Below are 17,361 nucleotides of genomic sequence, written 5' to 3'. Positions count from 1 at the left end.
GAAAAGAGCTCTTTTCCTCTCATAACATGAAGCCCTTTGAGAACAGCTGGTTGTTTCTACCGCTGGCTGTTATCCTGAGAGTCACCTGTGCCTCCTTTATCAGTGTCAACCTTGGGGTGAAAGTGAAGAAGGGACAGTCTGTCTTCCTGTCAGAAGATGACCTCAAGTTTTCCATCCCCAGAGAGAAAGATGCCTGCAAAGTAGAAGTTGTGATTAATGAGCCAATAACTCAGAGGGTTGGGAAACTGACTCCACAGGTATTTGGGATCTACTGTGCTACTTTGAGGGCACATATGCGCATGGGCATGGGAGAAACCAGGAAAAAGTCGCTTTATTATTATATATATATTTTTTTGTAAGTCAGAGTCATCTGAATGGGTGGGTTGTGATTAAAAGCATAAAACTGAATGGTCTACATGAGTGAGACTCAGCTTTTTGTTAACAATATCCAACTAAGAGAGGAATATTCCCCTCAAATCTGAAAGCTGAGCTCACTAACATGAAGGAGTACAGAGGAGAGTTTGGCCAGTCTCATGTCGCTCAGCTCGTGACTGGTCTTTCAAAACTTTCTGTTAAGAGAGCTCCTGCAATCTCTCAGTTGCTTGCTTTTCCATAGTGAGGGTAACCAGTGTCCCTTCGGTAATGCATAGCCAGCTAGAGCATTTTGCATTTTAGTCACGCAGTCACTACTTAGGGAGCAATTAAGAAAAAAAAAACAAAAAACATAGCATACAATAAGCACATTGTGTACAATGTTGTTCACTGTGTTCCTCAACAGCCAAATTACTAACAGATGGCAAATATATAAAAGATTTTCTTTGTTTTCTTTTAAAATTTCAAGCTTGCAAGAACAATGAAATGTATTTCACTAATCACCTCTCTGCTACACATTTGCCTACAAATCCCTTCACCTAAGTCATAGAAGGAAGGACTTTGAAATAACTGACATAAAGATGTAATGGCAGAGATAGATTAACAGCTCTAAAATGAACCATAATCAAACAGTTCTTGTCAATATTTCAAAACACTTTTTTTTAACTGTACCACATGGCAACATATTTTCATATGTTTGTATATGTGTGTGTTTTTTAATCATCATCTCTGAGGTTTCTGGTGGTTTTTGAGAGGGTAGATGATGAAGTATAGGTCTCAATAGCTTTTTCAACACATCTGGCTTGGCTGTAATTGTTTGTACTCCAGCTGAACCAGCGCTGAAGAGGGGAGGAGTAGGAAGGGATCAGTGGGGAAACATGCTTACTTTTCTAGAAATTAGGCCCTGGGAAACACAGCTCCTCCGTTGCGGATTAGGGGAGGGCTTTTCCCAGGGAGAGGACTGATGATATTTTCTACATGTCCCTGGTCTGGTTTGGCACATGTTCAGAAAAAGCGGGGTGTAATTCTCTTGCTGCCAGTAGACCTCCTCTCTGTGCAAAGCAGCTGGTTGGGAGAGCAATTTTGCTTCTAAAGCTCAGTAGGAGCCAGGCACCTTGAAACAAACCACTTTGCCTGCCCAGCCTGAGCAGAGCGCTGTTAGGAAAGGTAGCTGTCCCTTCCCCTCCACCAGTCCCACGGCTCTGCAGACCCAGGAGCGCCCAGCAGTCTCCCACACTGACATTACCACCAAATTAGGAGGTCTGGTTGTCTCAAGCCACTTTCTCCAGCTGGAAGAGAACAGGAGGATATTCGTAAGTTGGGGAGCTTCTGTGTTAAATCACATATTCCTGGAGATGGACACTGGATATTAGCCATGCCTGAGGAAGGGTGTCAGATTCAGGCCCTCCCAGCACCACTCCTGCTCCTTCTGCAGCCGGAAAATGTCTCTGGTTGGATCTGTTTTCCTGCCCTAGAAGTGAGTAATGTGCTAGGAATGTGTGACAATTTAATTATAAATTGTAATTGAAAAGCAGTTGAAGTGGAAAAAAACAAAGCCTGGCATTAATTAGGAAAAAGATTTAGCTCTGCTTTGTTTTACCCAGCAAATTTATACTCAATTACAGTTGCGTGTTCATATAAGAGGAAAACATATTTGGAAACATAAAACAGCTGCTGCTTTTTGCAAAGCAGATTGTGTCTTACATACATACAAAATGACTGTCCGCCGCTGGTAACAGGCCTTTGTGGAAAAGTTCTTCATTTTCTATCCCCTTGTTATCAGTGAAGTTAAGGAATTAATGATGTCTTTCAAAAAAAAGAAATCAATTTTTTGATATGATAAACCATCTCTGCTGCAGGCAGTCTGCTCTAATATGAACAGAGATGTATCATCCGAGGAATATCTGATTTTTAGGTGCACATCAGGCCTACATGTCCTCAGAAACATTACTGACTTTGAGGGCTCTATACTGATTTACAGTAGCAAAGAATCTAATCTTTAGTGTACAATATTAAAGTACACGCAGCTACAGTGCAACTTTTTCCTATATAACATGCATTTTTTTGTCTAAAATATCACACCAGCTACCTAATTTTCATACTTTTTTAAATCTAAAATGTCAGTTAAGACTATTCATAAAATAGCAAAACACACATTTCTGAGACATTTGAAAATGATATGCAACATAACCGGCACAGCATAATCAAATGGTTGCTTGATCACATGGGAAGTAATTTTGTTTTTCACAAACTTTTCTTGTCCTGCTTTTCTGAACAGTCATTCACAAATAAATCATAATTCAGTGTGAATTATTCCAAGATTATTCTAACCCATACGAATAGAGCTGAACACCCAGGTACAGGTACTAGTCTTTGCTAGTGGACTAACTTATTATTTACCGAAAAAAATGATACTTTGTACAAAGCAATTCTTTATGAAAGTTAAAAACAAGCAATATATCTTAAGATCACCAGAAATATAGAACAATTACTGCCTACCTTGAGTCTCTGAGAATAACCTTAGTGGAAATCACACTACCACAAATGATGTAATGATGTAAGGTGATGAGTTATAATTATTTTTTATAGTATAAAAAATGCAAGTTCTAATTTTGTATTTCCTTTGCTAGAAGGAGGCAAAGGCTAGTAGTTCTTACAGCTTTTACTATTAATTTATGAAACAATCATTATACACTTCACTTAAGTGTTAACAATTAGTTTCAGAATTAAAGTATTATTTTATTTTTATGTGGAAATTCAGAGTAGCTAAGGAATTTCTCTGTATACCACATTTCTAGTGAATGTAGAATCTCACTGAAATGTCCCTTCTGCTTCACTGTCACCTGAAATGTTTGGATAGACATAGGTTATTCAGGCAAGACACCCCATTCTCATGATTCCTTTGTTGTATTTGAAGAAATGACTGCATACTAAGAAATGATATCTACTTCCTGCAAACAGACATGGTCTGTCAGTCAGCCACGTGCATATATAGTAATTCTTATTAGTTAAGTCCTTACCTGATCTATTAATGAATGCTGAAGAGATTTTATTTTAGTCCATAGAAACACTAATCCCATGAGAATACTGCAGACACTCCCTCCCCCTCCCCCCAAATTAATTTCATAGTTAAACACTCCGGAAATGCAATGATTAGCTATCGCTTTCTTGCTGACAGGAATATACTTTGTCTATCCATTGATAAGAAACATGAGTATACTTAGTCTGTGCAGGAGCTGTAGAGATCCTGTTATCATGGGGATAACATAGATCTGGTCTTATCAATGCTAGGAGCTTTCAGTTCTGTTCTTTCAATTCTGTAAAAATATTTGTAGCTACATGGGAACGGTAACTTACCAAAAGACTTGCAAATTGGCAAAAATATGTGAGGACACGAAAGTCATATCCAAAGAATGAGTGTGTCAGAACTGTACTAAGCAAATTTTTTCATTTTGTGGTGGGCCTTTTTTCTCAGACTTTCTTTTGCAAGTAAACAAACCAGTGCGTGAGACACAGCCTCAGACAGGCATCTGCTTTAAATGGTTGAACTGTGGCCACTGTTGATATTGAATGTATCAACCCTCAAACCAGGCAGCTTTGTGAATTTGATCTGTATCAGGTGTAGGGCAAGAAATAATTTCTTTTGAATTAGCCAGAAGGCATGGTATAGAATTTCTTTTTGCTTTTATGCCCTGGGATTACACTAACATTGCAGCTGGATGTTGTAATGGCAGAGAGAGAGATGACATCTGATCTAGTAAAGAGCTGCTAGTACAACTTAACCTTCCAAAAACATCTAATAAATTTGAGCTAGCTACTCATTAGAGCAGTTTCAGAGGAGCATATATTTCTGGTCCAATAGCAGCAGCCTTAAAACAGGATTTACTGTATAATCAAGCTATAGCCATGAACAAAGTTAAAACTTATTAAATGCAGAGGCATACTGCAGGAACTGCTGGCTGCTTAGAACCACTGCATCTCTGCTGCTGATTGCAGATGCATCCATAAATCCACCGACTGCAGTGGCAGTGCAGTGTGTGCTCAAACTCTTTGTTGAACCAGGGCAGAGAGGAGTGACCAAGGCACCTAAAACAATCACATTTATATGCCCATTTCCTTTCTAATTGCAGAGTGCCAACAGCCCCAAATTACTGCGGCTGCTTTGTCTCTCTCTCTCCAAGACACTCCGAAGTGGCTTTATAGCTATGCATAGAAGTAAACAGCAAATTAACCTTTCCCTCGGTCTGACACATTTCTGACAGTCAGAGAACTGGAGCAGGAGCTGTGTGGCAGAGTTTTCCATCTCTTTCTTCTCTCCTTCGTAGGTCTTCGACTGTCACTTCCTTCGTAACGAAGTCAAATACACTCACAATGGCTGCCCACTTTTAGATGAAGACAGTGTCATGCTTAGGCTGTACAGGTAAGCAGCACTGCAGCATCGGATTTTTTTTATTACTAGTGACACTAGTAATTACTAGTGTTTTTCTCAGGAAAAACAAGCAGATCAGTTTCCATGGCAAAATCATGTTCTACTAGAGTTTGTAGTAACTAGATTTGGTAGAAGCATCATTAATCAACAACTGACCATCTGTTTATGGAAGCATTTGTCATGATATGTATCAGATATGCTCTGATAGTGTTTTTTGGTATTAATAAATAAAATTTATTGCTGGTTCATTGCAGAAAGCCACTGATTTTCATTCTTATTACTGAACGTGACAGTACTAACAGCACAGTATGTTCTCTGCTGTACTGGGATGGGGGACACAGACTCAGGGGGTGCACAGCGAAGATCCTCTTCCTTCACATCGACATATTTTTAACAGGCACAAGGAATTGAGTGGCAGTGCCCTGGACCTCTTGGTCTCTGAAGATTTGGGGTCTAAGAGCACTCATGGTAAAGGGATTTAAATAATTCAGATTAGAAAGTGATGACAGTGCCCACACAGAGCAACAGAATGACGCATAGTTCGTTTTCTTCTATCTGCTGCAGATTTACAGAAAATGAAACTTTTGCAGAAACATTCATCCTCCACGTGCAGTTACTTGAACCAGACTGTAACATCATCAAAATGCACACCCACGCCCTGGAGGTCCCTGAGTATTATGGTCTGTCCAGAGTGATTGACAAGAATGTCCTCACCTTTGACTACAACAGGAAGATGAACTTGGATTGCACCATCACCATAGCCTCTTTGGAAATGCACCTGCCTGCTCACGGCCAGCTTTTCGCTGGGGAAGAGCAGCGAGAGCAGCCTCGTGGAGACCAGCCACAGAGCTTCTTCTCTGGTTCTAGTATGATGTCCTTCAGTAGTTTGCATTAACATGCTCAGGGAGAGCAGGTAGATTAAGTCTGCTGCCCTACATTGCTTCATACATGCTGCTTAAGCAGCTGTCAAAGGTGCTGTGGGCAATGTGAAGTTTGATGGACAGCTTGAGCTGTCTGGGAAGCTGAAACGGACGTGAAGTTTGTATGGGGCCCAGTGCAGCCTTCAGATGGTCAGTACTTCCAAAGTTGGGAAAGTCTTTGCTCTGAGATGGGCAGACCACTCTGACAGCTTTGGAAACACCAAAACCCAGCAGAAGCACCACAGAGAGGCGTTCAAGGGAGGCCTTCCCTCCAACACCTCTCCAGGGACCAAAGCAGGTTGGAGCTGGAAGAGCCCAGTTAAAAGCAGAGTCCTGTAGAAGGAGTTAGGGAGGAAGGAGACCTAGGTTTAATTTTGCTGCATGAACAGGCTTCCTGTGTGGGTTTCTGCTCAGAAAAATGTTTTACTATCATTTCTGTTGGGTTACAGAGCGCAGCCCAGACAAGGTGTGCAAAAGTGGAAATTGTATGCCGGGACTAGGAGCAATTCACAACACAAAAATGAACTGTGAAGAGTTTCTGAGGATGGGGATCCGATATCAGCACCTTGACCCTCCCTCGCCTGACACCGACTATATTCCTGTCAGACTTGATCTCACAGACATTAGAAGCAAAACTTTGCACAAAGTAAGACTTTTACACAACATTACAATATCTGATTGTCTTCCTGGTCTTCCAAAACTTGAAATCTGCTTGTCCTTTTCACATCTGAAGGGAGTTTGTGGGTGTGAAAGTTTGTTTAATTTTTACAGTTTTGCCAGCTGGACAAATTAAACACATTATCTATCTCCATCACTAGATTTTGTCCTACCTCTACGTTTAGACCCTAATGGCTACAGCAAAACACCTTTGGTTGTTTACCTGCAGTAGCAAGTAGTTTAGTCTGAAAGCAAAATTAATTCTGGCACAATTCCACCTTTTTATAGAACATGAGTTGCACAGAATATACGCATACTAATGAATAAGGTAAGATTTGTGTGAACATTTTGCGTTAATAATAATTATTGACTAATGTGCATATTTCTGTCAGGCAAATTTTTAAATGAAGCTCACATCAAATTAAGCAAATTATTTCAGCCCAAAATTTAGGACACAAATAAAACAACTGAACACAGAAGACCTTTTACTGATGCCTAAATAGTTTACTTCAGTCATTTTCTCATTAAGATGTTTCAATTTTTCTTTTCAAAATAATTTGTAATTTTAACACATACCTTAATTAATTATGTGAAGGTAATGGAAACAAAATTTGTTTGCTTTACTTTTGTCCTTCTGTTTTTTTTTTTTTTTCTTTTTTTCCCCTATTTTAGACTGAGTATGCATGGCTCCCTGTTCAGATTAAAGGTGCTAGTCCCAACCAAATCCCCAAAGCTGCCCTTACAGCAAAGTTCAGCCTGGAAGTAGACCAGTTTATTTTAACTCCCATAACAACCACAACTGTTGATGCTGAAGACAACGAAACACCAAAGCCCCTGCTTGTATTCAACATTACCAAGCCACCTCCACGGGGCTTCATCACTCATCTGTCAGACCACACAAAACCGATTGGCTCCTTCACTTGGAAAGATCTCAGCGACATGCTTGTTGCTTATCAGCCTCCAAATAACAGCCACACGGAAAGGAGGAATTATGAGGTAACAGTGTATTATTGTATGGGCATGTGGTGTCTTCTCAAGATTCAGTAAACTAAATAAATGTGTTTATTTGTAATAGATATTTGCGAGAAAAATTATTTTTTCCCGGTTATATGCAATGCAGGAAGTGTGGTAGACAATATCAGTTTCTCTTGTAACCCAACATCTTACCTGTCTAACACAAATCAGATTTTTTTTTTTTTTTTTTAATAGTTAAATAGTTTCTTTTTACTGGAAGATTTCTCTTTTCGCTCTCTTCTGTTTGAAAATATCTGCATACAGTTTGAGGCTTCAAGAGCCTTTCAAAGGACCAATCCACGTAGCTTTTTCCCTCATGTGATTCCACTGATCACCGTGCCCTGCAGACAGGGTACTTGTTTAAGGCAGTGGAAGATGCACCAGCTAAATGCCAGGATTGCCATTTATTCTTGCAGCTTACTGAGATGATGATGGTGAAGATATAATACTAAAGTATTCCTAGCAGCTCCTGCTAAGAGTAGTAAAAGTATGCCGCTAACATAGAAAATATGAAGCAAATTATGAGAGCAGCGCAGTGCCTGTAGGGCCTGTAGTAAGTAAGTAAGTGACTAAATAAACAGTGCCAATCTATTAGATTAGATCAAGGTTGCAAGGATACATTCAGGTTTTATGTAAAGGAAATAAGGACCACTTCTACCCCTTCTGTGTTTGCTGCTAGTAGTGTTTCTCCCTTCAAATCTGCCATAGAGTGCTGAAAGTGAATGTCTCCTATTTTGGGTACAGTCTTATTTTATTATTTGTAGTATCTACTACTATTAGGTATTTTGTGGAGTTGGGTGGTGTGCCAGTGCTCTGAGAAATAAGCAACAGCCATAAAAGGGAGAAATGGGAGGAGAAAAAAATGAGTTAAGAGAGATTATAAGTACATTGGAAATAAAGCTGATGAGAGAGTGAGGCAATTCAGAGAACCAAAACCAGACAAAATGGTTGGTAGTAAAGTAATGAGACTGTCTAAATAGACAGGCGATCAGAGTAGCTGATTTTCTGGAGAAAGAGTAGACTGGGAAGCAGAGCAATTGGTTCACACAGTAAAACATTTTGGTACTGGATGCTAACAGGGTTTGTCTTTTTTTAACTGCAGCTGTCACAGGAACCTCCTTTCCTGCTGTTGCCTTAATATCAGGACCAGTCATCCTATCAAACTGTTTACTTTTTAAGTGCCTTTCCTCTGCTCTGCATTGGTCATTGCTTGAATGTAGATTCAGGAATTCCTGGGAAATTCAAGAGTTTGACATTTTCTTTTTTTTCCTTTCCTTTTGTTTTTTATTTTTATTTTTTTCTGTGCCAGTTTTCTTCTTTCTATCTTTCCTCTTGTAATTTTATTCTTGGTCTTATATATGCAAAAAAAAAATAGGAAATTCCCCTTCTCCCTGCGTTATTACAATAACAAAGTCCTATACTAACTGCTGTGCTAGTGTTCCTCAAGAACCATTGAAAATACTCATTGTGTCTGTAAATTTTTACACCCTGTAAACTACCTTTCCTATACATTGTGACGAAAACAGAAGACAGATATTTTATTTAGTATAGAACCTAATAGGATTCTATAATAATACAGGGTAATTTTAACAAGCTAAATTGAGTTGCAATTGTTAATTTATTACCAAACACCTTAAAATCTCCCAAGATTTATCTTTCAGATACAAGCAGATATGTTTTGAAAGTATATCTTCTTTTCAATCTCTTTTTCTTTTTTCAATAAATAATATGTTTGTTTTTGCAACAGGTGGAGTTTGAGGTTCATGACTTCTATTTCAAAAGGAGTTTACCAATCACTGTGCATCTTTCTGTCAGAACAACAGATACAAATGCTCCTCGGGTTTCATGGAATACAGGTGAGATTTTTTTTTTCTGCTACAGAATTTACATAACGCTATGGATCGACATTTGTCGAAAGCTCTAAAATTCACATCTATGCCTGGAGTTTGAGGAGCATTAACTAAGGGAGTGCAGATTTAATTTTTCCCTTTACTCCTTCTGGTGTGATCATGCTATTGCATCTAGAAGAAATGTTAATTTTTAACTGGAATGAAAAATAAGGAAAAAGGGAGTTACAGGAAAATCAGAGTTTTTGTATACCACATTTTCTTGAAGAATGAACTTAACACAGAAGAGCTTAAAAAGCAAATATAAATATTTGATGGCATAGATGTAGTAAGGTAGCTGAAAAAATAAAGACTGGTAAATTTTGCTGAAAGTCTCTAAGAATGAACAACTAGAAAAAGGACAAAGAGTCATGAACTGTAGGATACACTCGTTCGAGGCACCACTGATGTGGAAAATGAGGTGGTAAAGCAGTAGAAAATGGTTTGGTAAAGGAAGGCTGGGAAATAATGAAAAGTCGGATAATTACAAGAGTTAAAGAGTGCATGGAAAATGAGTGTCAGACTGTGTCTGATACCAAACAAGAGGAAAAAAAGCCCTCAGCCCAGTTCATAAAGAATGGACTTGTGCAGGTCTGTGCTGGGGCCACCACTTGGGCGTGACATGCCCCCAGTGATTCAAAGCGTAGAAATCCTACAGGACTAAGGGCAATTCTAAGTCGAGCAGCCTTGTAATGCCTGCTCCAGAGAGAGGGTGGGCACTTCTGCCTGGAATGAAAGGCACCAAGATACTTGTCAAAAGCCAAAGGTGCACTAGAAATCATATTAAAAAGGAAACGAATGAGGACAAAATATCTGATGCCAGACAAAGTGTGTCCCTTTCGCAGTGGAAAAGGGGAGGAGCTGAGGAGAGACCTCATCCCTCCCAGAGAAACTCGTCCTGAAACGACTGCCTGAGTGGAAAGAAGGGATCCTGTCCTCTGCCATGAACATCACTATATTTTTCAAATACAAATTCATTAAGGAAGTTGAGTAGCCCAGTTTCACACACTGTGAGACTTCAGGTGTCATGCTTCCTTTTGTACAAATGTCCAGAAATGTGCCTAGCTTGTCTGTCAGATAATCGGGCAATAGATTACATTTTTCCTCTATAAAAAGACCCTTAAAGGCAGCAGATGAAAGTAAAGGTGCCAGAAGGAAAGCTGGTATCAGGCTTTGGTATTCTTGATATGTCTGCCACATGCACACACGTAGATAGAATGAAATAAGCTTTTTTCCTGACTACAAAAAGACTTTAAAGAGAGATATAATATCCCTGAATGTCACAGATATTGTGGTGAAATTACACTCTGCTCTTTGCAGGCCTCAACCTCCTGGAAGGACAATCCCGACCGATTACGTGGGAACACTTCCAAATTGTCGATAATGACAACATCCAAAATGTTCGATTGGTCACAGTAGATGGCTTGCAGCATGGGCGGCTCACAGTGAGAGGTAAGTCATCGTTTCAGCTTGAGAGACTAGAAATACATTTTCTAGTGAGAACCAGCTACGATAACACAGCATGCAATAAGGCATTGACAGAGTCTGTCATATGTCACTCCCTGCTGAGTGCAGCCAGCGTAAGAGCCAGATTTACAAAGGAACGAAGTTGCATGCAGAAATAGCTGGATGAATAGTAGAAATTTCAAAAGTTCATAGCCTTATAAAGAAAGTTAGTTACATAACTTAAGATACTTCTGCAAATAGTTTTTTTGTGCTATCTACATCTGTAAATGTCTAAACACTTGTAGGTCTGGCATGTTACCTACACACTACTGAAGTGCTCGTATCTTCATTTGAAACTGAAGTTGGTTCTTATTTGCTGCGTTGGAGGAGAATTTAGCTTAAGTGAGCTAATGCAACTGGTAAATGTGGGCAGCAGGCCTGGCTCTGACCTGTCTCCCAACAGGTAAATGAGGATGGGTGGTAACTCCCTGCAAGTCAGCGTTGGGCATGCAGCATTTCTGAAATGAGAAAAATATCAATGGATCTTTATATTGCTTTGTGGTGCTCAAAGAAAATATGGAAACCTGGGCATAAGAGTGTTTCTTCTGCAAATTTCATCTCCAGTGTGCACAGCAAAATCAGAACCATAGAGAAACAGTCATCTCACTGAACCAATTAAGTAGATTAAAAAGGAAAAGCTGCAGCCTGGTTTTTCTTTTACCTCTGCTATTCGCTTCTCGAAAAGCTGTTTCTTCATTTTAGCCTCTTTCATATTTGCAATTAAAAAGTACACCATTAAACAGAAGAAGAACCCAAGTAATGTGTGGTGTCTGGTTACAAGATGCTTATGCAGAATTTCAGACAAAGGTGGTCTTGGCTTTGGTTTGGCCAAAGCTACCTGGATAAAGTCTTTTGTCATGCCACAACATTTAAAGTATTGAGTATTTGAAGACGGACTCGTTAAGATAGCTTTTGCTCCCTCTGCTGACTGGCTTGCTCTACTACAGCTATGTTTTAATTTGGAATTAAAACAGCATTTTAAATTTTGTATTTGATTTTTAAATTTTATTACTATTTGTTTATATCCAAAAGATAAATATTAAAGCAATTAGCTATGCCTTCATAGAACAGACATGACTTAGGCCAAATGCAATGAGTTTATTTTGCTTCTTATATACTGAAGATGAGAAGGAATGCTGAGTGATTTTTATTTCTTGGCAAATATAGAAAACATTTAGATATAGTTGTGGTTTACTGGCAGATTTAAAAGTTCATTTTTAAGCAGGACCTGGACTCCTCTTTAATCTGTTGATAAATCAAGTCAAAGCTGAGCTTTGTGTAGAGATAATATATAATACAAGGATGGTTGTCAAATTACATAAGGACACTTTCTAAAGGTGTACAGAAGGAAATTCAGGTAAGTAGCTGCAATATTTTGAGAGCAAAAATGAGGCTTGTTCACATTCAAAAACGTGAGTTTGCAATTTGTTTGTATGCCTCTATTGCAAAACCTGATAAGGACATGTTAGGAAACTAATAATACTCTTTTGCTCAAAAATGACCTGCATAAAATCATTCTTTTCTTTTCTTTTCTTTTTTTTTTTTTTTTTTACTTTAAAGACAAAGAAAATGGAAGTATTTAAAGATCAAACTCTTCCTCCTCAAACTATTTGATTATATTTTACATTACACAAAGTGTTGCAATTAAATCAAATTTCTAATTCATTAGCCTTTTTCACTTTCATTCTTACTAGATTGGTTTTGTATTCTTGTAAGTCAGCACAGGTCTGCTCTCTCTGAGAAAACGTTTCAGTAAAAAAGCTTACTTGGCTACTGGGGTGGGTCAGCGGCAAGAAGCTGCCACTCTAGATGCTGGATTTTTTGACGTTCAAAAAATAAATATTTGAATTTATTTAAATATTTATTTTATTTAAATAAAGTACACAGACTCGAGACATAAAGCAAGTATTTAAAGAAAAGGTGAAGGTGATGCCTAGAGTAGTGGTGAAGACACAGAAAGTATTCCGAAGTGCTGGCACGGCATTCAGGTGTTGCACGGTCACCTTCCCGTAACTTTACGACAAAACTCGGCCGTGTGCGCTGCGTCACGGGGGGCCGGGCTCCCGGGGAGCCGGGCACTGCCGCGGGCCAGCGCAGCCGGCCGGGGCAGAGGTGCTCGCGGTAGCGGCTGTTTGGTGTTTCTGATTATAAGTGCCCTGTCCTTCTCTCTCCCTTAATAAAATCCCTATTGGTGGAAGGATTCTCCTCTTGGCTGAATTACACATTTTTTGGCACATCTTCTCCTATTGCTTTGACAGGAGGGAAAGGATTCATGTTCACAGTTTCTGACATCCAGGCTGGAGCTGTTTACTACCATCACGATGACAGTGACTCCACGAAGGATTTTGTGGTGTTTAGGATTTTTGATGGCCTCCACAGTATTCGCCATAAATTTCCAATCAATATCCTTCCTAAAGACGACAGCCCTCCATTTCTTATCAGCAATGTGATAGTTGAAGTTCATGAAGGACAGACAATCCTGATCCAGGGCTCAATGCTTCAAGCCTCTGACATGGACTCCAGTGATGATTACATACTATTTAACATTACCAAGCCACCGCTTGCTGGAGAAATCATGAAGAAACCAGGACCAAATGTGATAGGTAATGAAACACATTCATAATACTACACTTGTTTTGCCTCTTCTTTTTTAACCTCATAAATTGTTATTAGACTTATCTGGGCTATGAATAGTCATGGCCAGGCTAATTTTGGATTTCTGCTGTTACAGTGGAAATTCCTGTCGTTAGTTACTCTTGGTCTCTGTTTCCAGTAGGACAGCTACACCTGTGAACACAATTTATCCCACAGTTCTTCCATTCTGAGCCTATTTCTCTACTGCACTTTTCTCCAGCAGAGGAGTTGGGCTGGTCAGGAGCCATTTTATTGCAAGGATCCCTGACAAGTTCAAAGCTAGAAGGTGACACTGGTGATGCTGAAAGATGAAGGAAGCTCTCCTTCCATGTTAGTGAACTCAGATATCCCTATATGAGATCTGAGATGTCTCTAGCACTTTTGCAGATCTCTTTTGTCTTCTGCACAGATATGCAGACTGATTTTCTGTGTTGCTTCATTTTCTGAGTAACTGTTAAGTGGCATGCATATATGGAAGTTTATGATCTTCAGGAAAAGTGTGAGACAATGAGAACATTTCAAAGGGCTTGCTCTAATTAAGGATTCATGGGTTATGCGTCACTAGTTACTTGCATAGCTAGCGAATATTTTTTACTAATAATTAAAATCATACACTGTTCAATAGAAAGTATATTCTTTAATTCAACAGGGTATCCTGTCAGTGCTTTCCTTCAGAGGGATCTATTTAATGGAATAATTTATTATCATCATTTGGGAGGAGAAATATTTGAAGATTCCCTTGAGTTTGTCTTGTGTGATAGCCATGACCCTCCCAATCTCTCAGAACCACAGGTATGACACTGAACTATCTTTGGTAGGCTGCTGCATTTCTTCTTCAAAAGGCTGATGACTTTACACCTTCTGGGAGATCCTAACATTAAACTAAGATCTCTTCTGTTGCCCATCATTACCACCAGTAATGATGGGCAGACTGAGTTTGCGTTCCTGTTTACTCTCTCTGTTTGAAAAATATTGTCAGTTCTCAAAGATTTTTTCTTGCAGTATAAATGAAATGTCAAATACATACCAGGTTCTGGGATGGTACAAACAGACCGAACAGTCTTCCTGAATTCAATAGTGGTGAGACTATTCATTTCACCCAGGTCCTGAGCTTACTGAATTGAACTTTGCTTTTAATTTAACAAGACACTGCTAAGATACTGGGGTTCAGCTACCTTTGTGTTTATGTATATCTTCTATGATAACTTTGGTATCTCTTCTACCTTTGTGTTTATGATATGGTATTAGTATGACATAAATACCTATATGTCATACTCGTGGAACAATTTTCTTTGCATGCCTGCTGGTAAGCAATTGGTTGGATACCCTCTTCTGAGAGAAACGGCTGCTGATTTTACTTTTTCCTGGTTTTAGGTGCTGATGGTGCACATTATCCCTGTGAATGATCAGCTACCCAGAGAAGCCCTGGGAGTAACCCGTCACCTGATTGTTAAGGAGACTGAGATTGCTCATCTAACTAAGAAACATCTCCACTTCATAGATGTGGAAGAACAAGAAAGAGAACTCACGTACACCATAACCTCTTCTCCATTTTTCTCTTGTAGACCCAGGTACAAGTGATCCACTGAACCACCAAGTGGGACAGGGTGATGCCCCATTTAAGAGATGGGTACTCGGTGGCACTAGCAGGGTTCTGTCTTTGGTTCCTCAGCCCTCTGCCTAAGGAGTAGGTGACAATAGCTGGAGGCAACTTCCTTGTTATAATAAAGTGTGAGTCAGAACCAAAAGGAACAGAATAATGCACAATATTGTATAGTTTAACAAGAAAGGAGGAGAAAAACATTTTGCACTTTTTCTTTCCTTTTGTTTAAATGTGTATTTTACTGTGGCCTTTTGAATCCTCTATAGCGCTGAGTATGTCACAGCAGCACTCTTAACTGGTAGACCAGGAGCTGATCTGGGTCTGTCCCAGATGGAGAGGACAAGGGGTTACAGCTCTTGCCAGGTTGTGTGAGCATTATCATGAGGGAGCCCAGGGCTAGACAGGGAGCCTGAAGAGCAGAGCAGAGCATGGTGGACTACAGAGGGCACTGGTGACCTGCAGTGAATGCATACAGTAGCAGTTTACATGTTACTAATGCTGTTAACTGTTCGGTAAATTCATGGCTATGTCAGCAACAATTTACTAAATAGAAAAGCTTAAATTCCTACCACTGTATGGTGTAAACTGAGGATAATATTTACAATTCTGACCTAAAGCAACAGAGAATCAGTATGTAGCTGAGAGCAAAGGATGTTCATCAGCCAAAATAGGCACCTGATTGACAAATTTGCTGGCTACTGCTGTTGTCTTCTTTTGGAAAGATGGCTTGGCAGAAATTGCTTCACTTGAGATGTTTACAAGATGAATAAAAAATAGAAAGAATTTCTTTTTTTTTTACATAAAAATACCATGCAGGTATGTAAGTAATAGGAGTGTGATGAACTAGGCTAGCAGGGATGCTTTCAACACAGCTCGGCATGGAAATTTAGTTTAAAATATAAGATTCAGCTATATTACTACTATTCTTCTTGTTCTTAAGTGTCGCTGACCAGAATGTAATATGTATGCCTTTGTATAGCCACTTAGATGCTGGGAAGCTGTTTATGGTGGACACCATCCCAAAACTGATCAAGGATCCTGCTGCTCTTGCATTGAAGTCATTTACTCAGGTTAGTTATATTAGATGACACCAAAACTAGTACCAAGCACTTTTAAAAGCAGTTACAAGAGGACAGCTGGTTCTTGGCAGAGAAACATAAGGTGTGAAGTGGGATGCAGAGTTACCACATTAGGTCTGTCTGAGAAGCTCAACACCTTGCTAATTCAGTTCCAGTTTAAAAACAAAATTTTGTCATGCTTCAGGTCTGGAATATACAAATTTACCTTTCCTTCTGAAGCTTGCAGGGGCTGCGCTTACTTAGAGCAGGCTGAATTTGGATCCAGCATAATATTAAGATAAAAGAAAAAATGCACACATTGTGGAAATAAGACTGTTTTCTGGATCCTCATTGGTTTCTTGTTCATTCTCAGCACCTATGATAATTGCTGCAGTCATCTGGAAAAGGCTTATGTATTCATTTTCAGTATTCTGTCGCTCAATTTTTATGCCTGTATGGTTTGACAGATGTCTTTGTTATGAATACTAGTAAAGTGTCCTGTTTTATATTCTGCTGAATGTTTAAGGTTGTATAATGTTTGCAGTATCATAATGAGAGCTCTGAGACCCTGAGCTTACCAATCTTGAACCACATGCCTGATAAGAGTGTCTAGATGGAAAGATTTGCTGATGGTTTTTGTCTCTTTTATCCACCTGTCTTTACCTTGAGAGAGAGAAGTAAATTATATTATATTAAATTATATTAAGTTATATTAAAGCTGTTCTGAGATGAAATATTTATTTTAAAATCACAGTATAAAAAAGGCCCTGGGAGCAGCATTCTTAAAGGGCTCATTTTCCACCCAGAAGATAAGGCCATTGCTTCTGTTGTCACTTATAAATTGTGCCTATATTTTTTGCTTCCAGATGGTTATGTATTTGCACCTGTACTTACCCAATTTGTAGCTAAAGATGCAAGTATTCAAGGTATTGTCAGTAACTGAAGTGGATGCAGAGTTTCTGGGATTCATTTTGACAGTTCAGATCACTTCTAAAGGTCTATAATGTCCTGAATTTTTCTATTATTTTATTCTCTTCTTACATATACCCCTCTTCATTTTTTGCAGCATGCTGTGAATTATATGAAAGTTGCCTATATGCCCCCACTGCAGGATATTGGGCCTGAACCTCAGCAAGTCCACTTTATATTTTCAGTCAGCAATCAGCATGGGGGCACTTTGTATGGGATCTGCTTCAATATTACAATTCTTCCTGTGGATAATCAAGCTCCAGAGGTAGGGTGATGGTGAAGGTGAAAGACTCAGAAATGGCTTTGAGTAGAA

General features: G+C 39.2%; 1 protein-coding gene across 1 annotated transcript in view; it reads left to right on the top strand.

Moving 5' to 3' along the window:
- The first annotated feature begins 26 nt into the window (after positions 1-26).
- The window catches only part of LOC134153520 (FRAS1-related extracellular matrix protein 1-like), a 32,524-nt gene continuing 15,189 nt past the window's right edge, over positions 27-17,361 (top strand). The window contains exons 1-13 of the mRNA XM_062599769.1: positions 27-257; positions 4,698-4,792; positions 5,366-5,689; positions 5,862-5,871; positions 6,173-6,367; positions 7,051-7,374; positions 9,140-9,248; positions 10,599-10,730; positions 13,043-13,387; positions 14,068-14,210; positions 14,793-14,989; positions 15,962-16,091; positions 17,146-17,313. Of these exons, the coding sequence (XP_062455753.1) occupies positions 27-257; positions 4,698-4,792; positions 5,366-5,689; positions 5,862-5,871; positions 6,173-6,367; positions 7,051-7,374; positions 9,140-9,248; positions 10,599-10,730; positions 13,043-13,387; positions 14,068-14,210; positions 14,793-14,989; positions 15,962-16,091; positions 17,146-17,313 (2,403 nt within the window). The remainder of the gene's footprint in view (positions 258-4,697; positions 4,793-5,365; positions 5,690-5,861; positions 5,872-6,172; positions 6,368-7,050; positions 7,375-9,139; positions 9,249-10,598; positions 10,731-13,042; positions 13,388-14,067; positions 14,211-14,792; positions 14,990-15,961; positions 16,092-17,145; positions 17,314-17,361) is intronic.

Source organism: Rhea pennata, chromosome Z, assembly GCF_028389875.1.
Source record: "Rhea pennata isolate bPtePen1 chromosome Z, bPtePen1.pri, whole genome shotgun sequence".
In the NCBI taxonomy this organism is placed as follows: domain Eukaryota; kingdom Metazoa; phylum Chordata; class Aves; order Rheiformes; family Rheidae; genus Rhea; species Rhea pennata.
The sequence above is the reverse complement of the archived record's forward strand: the minus strand, read 5'-3'. Positions and strand labels throughout refer to the sequence as shown.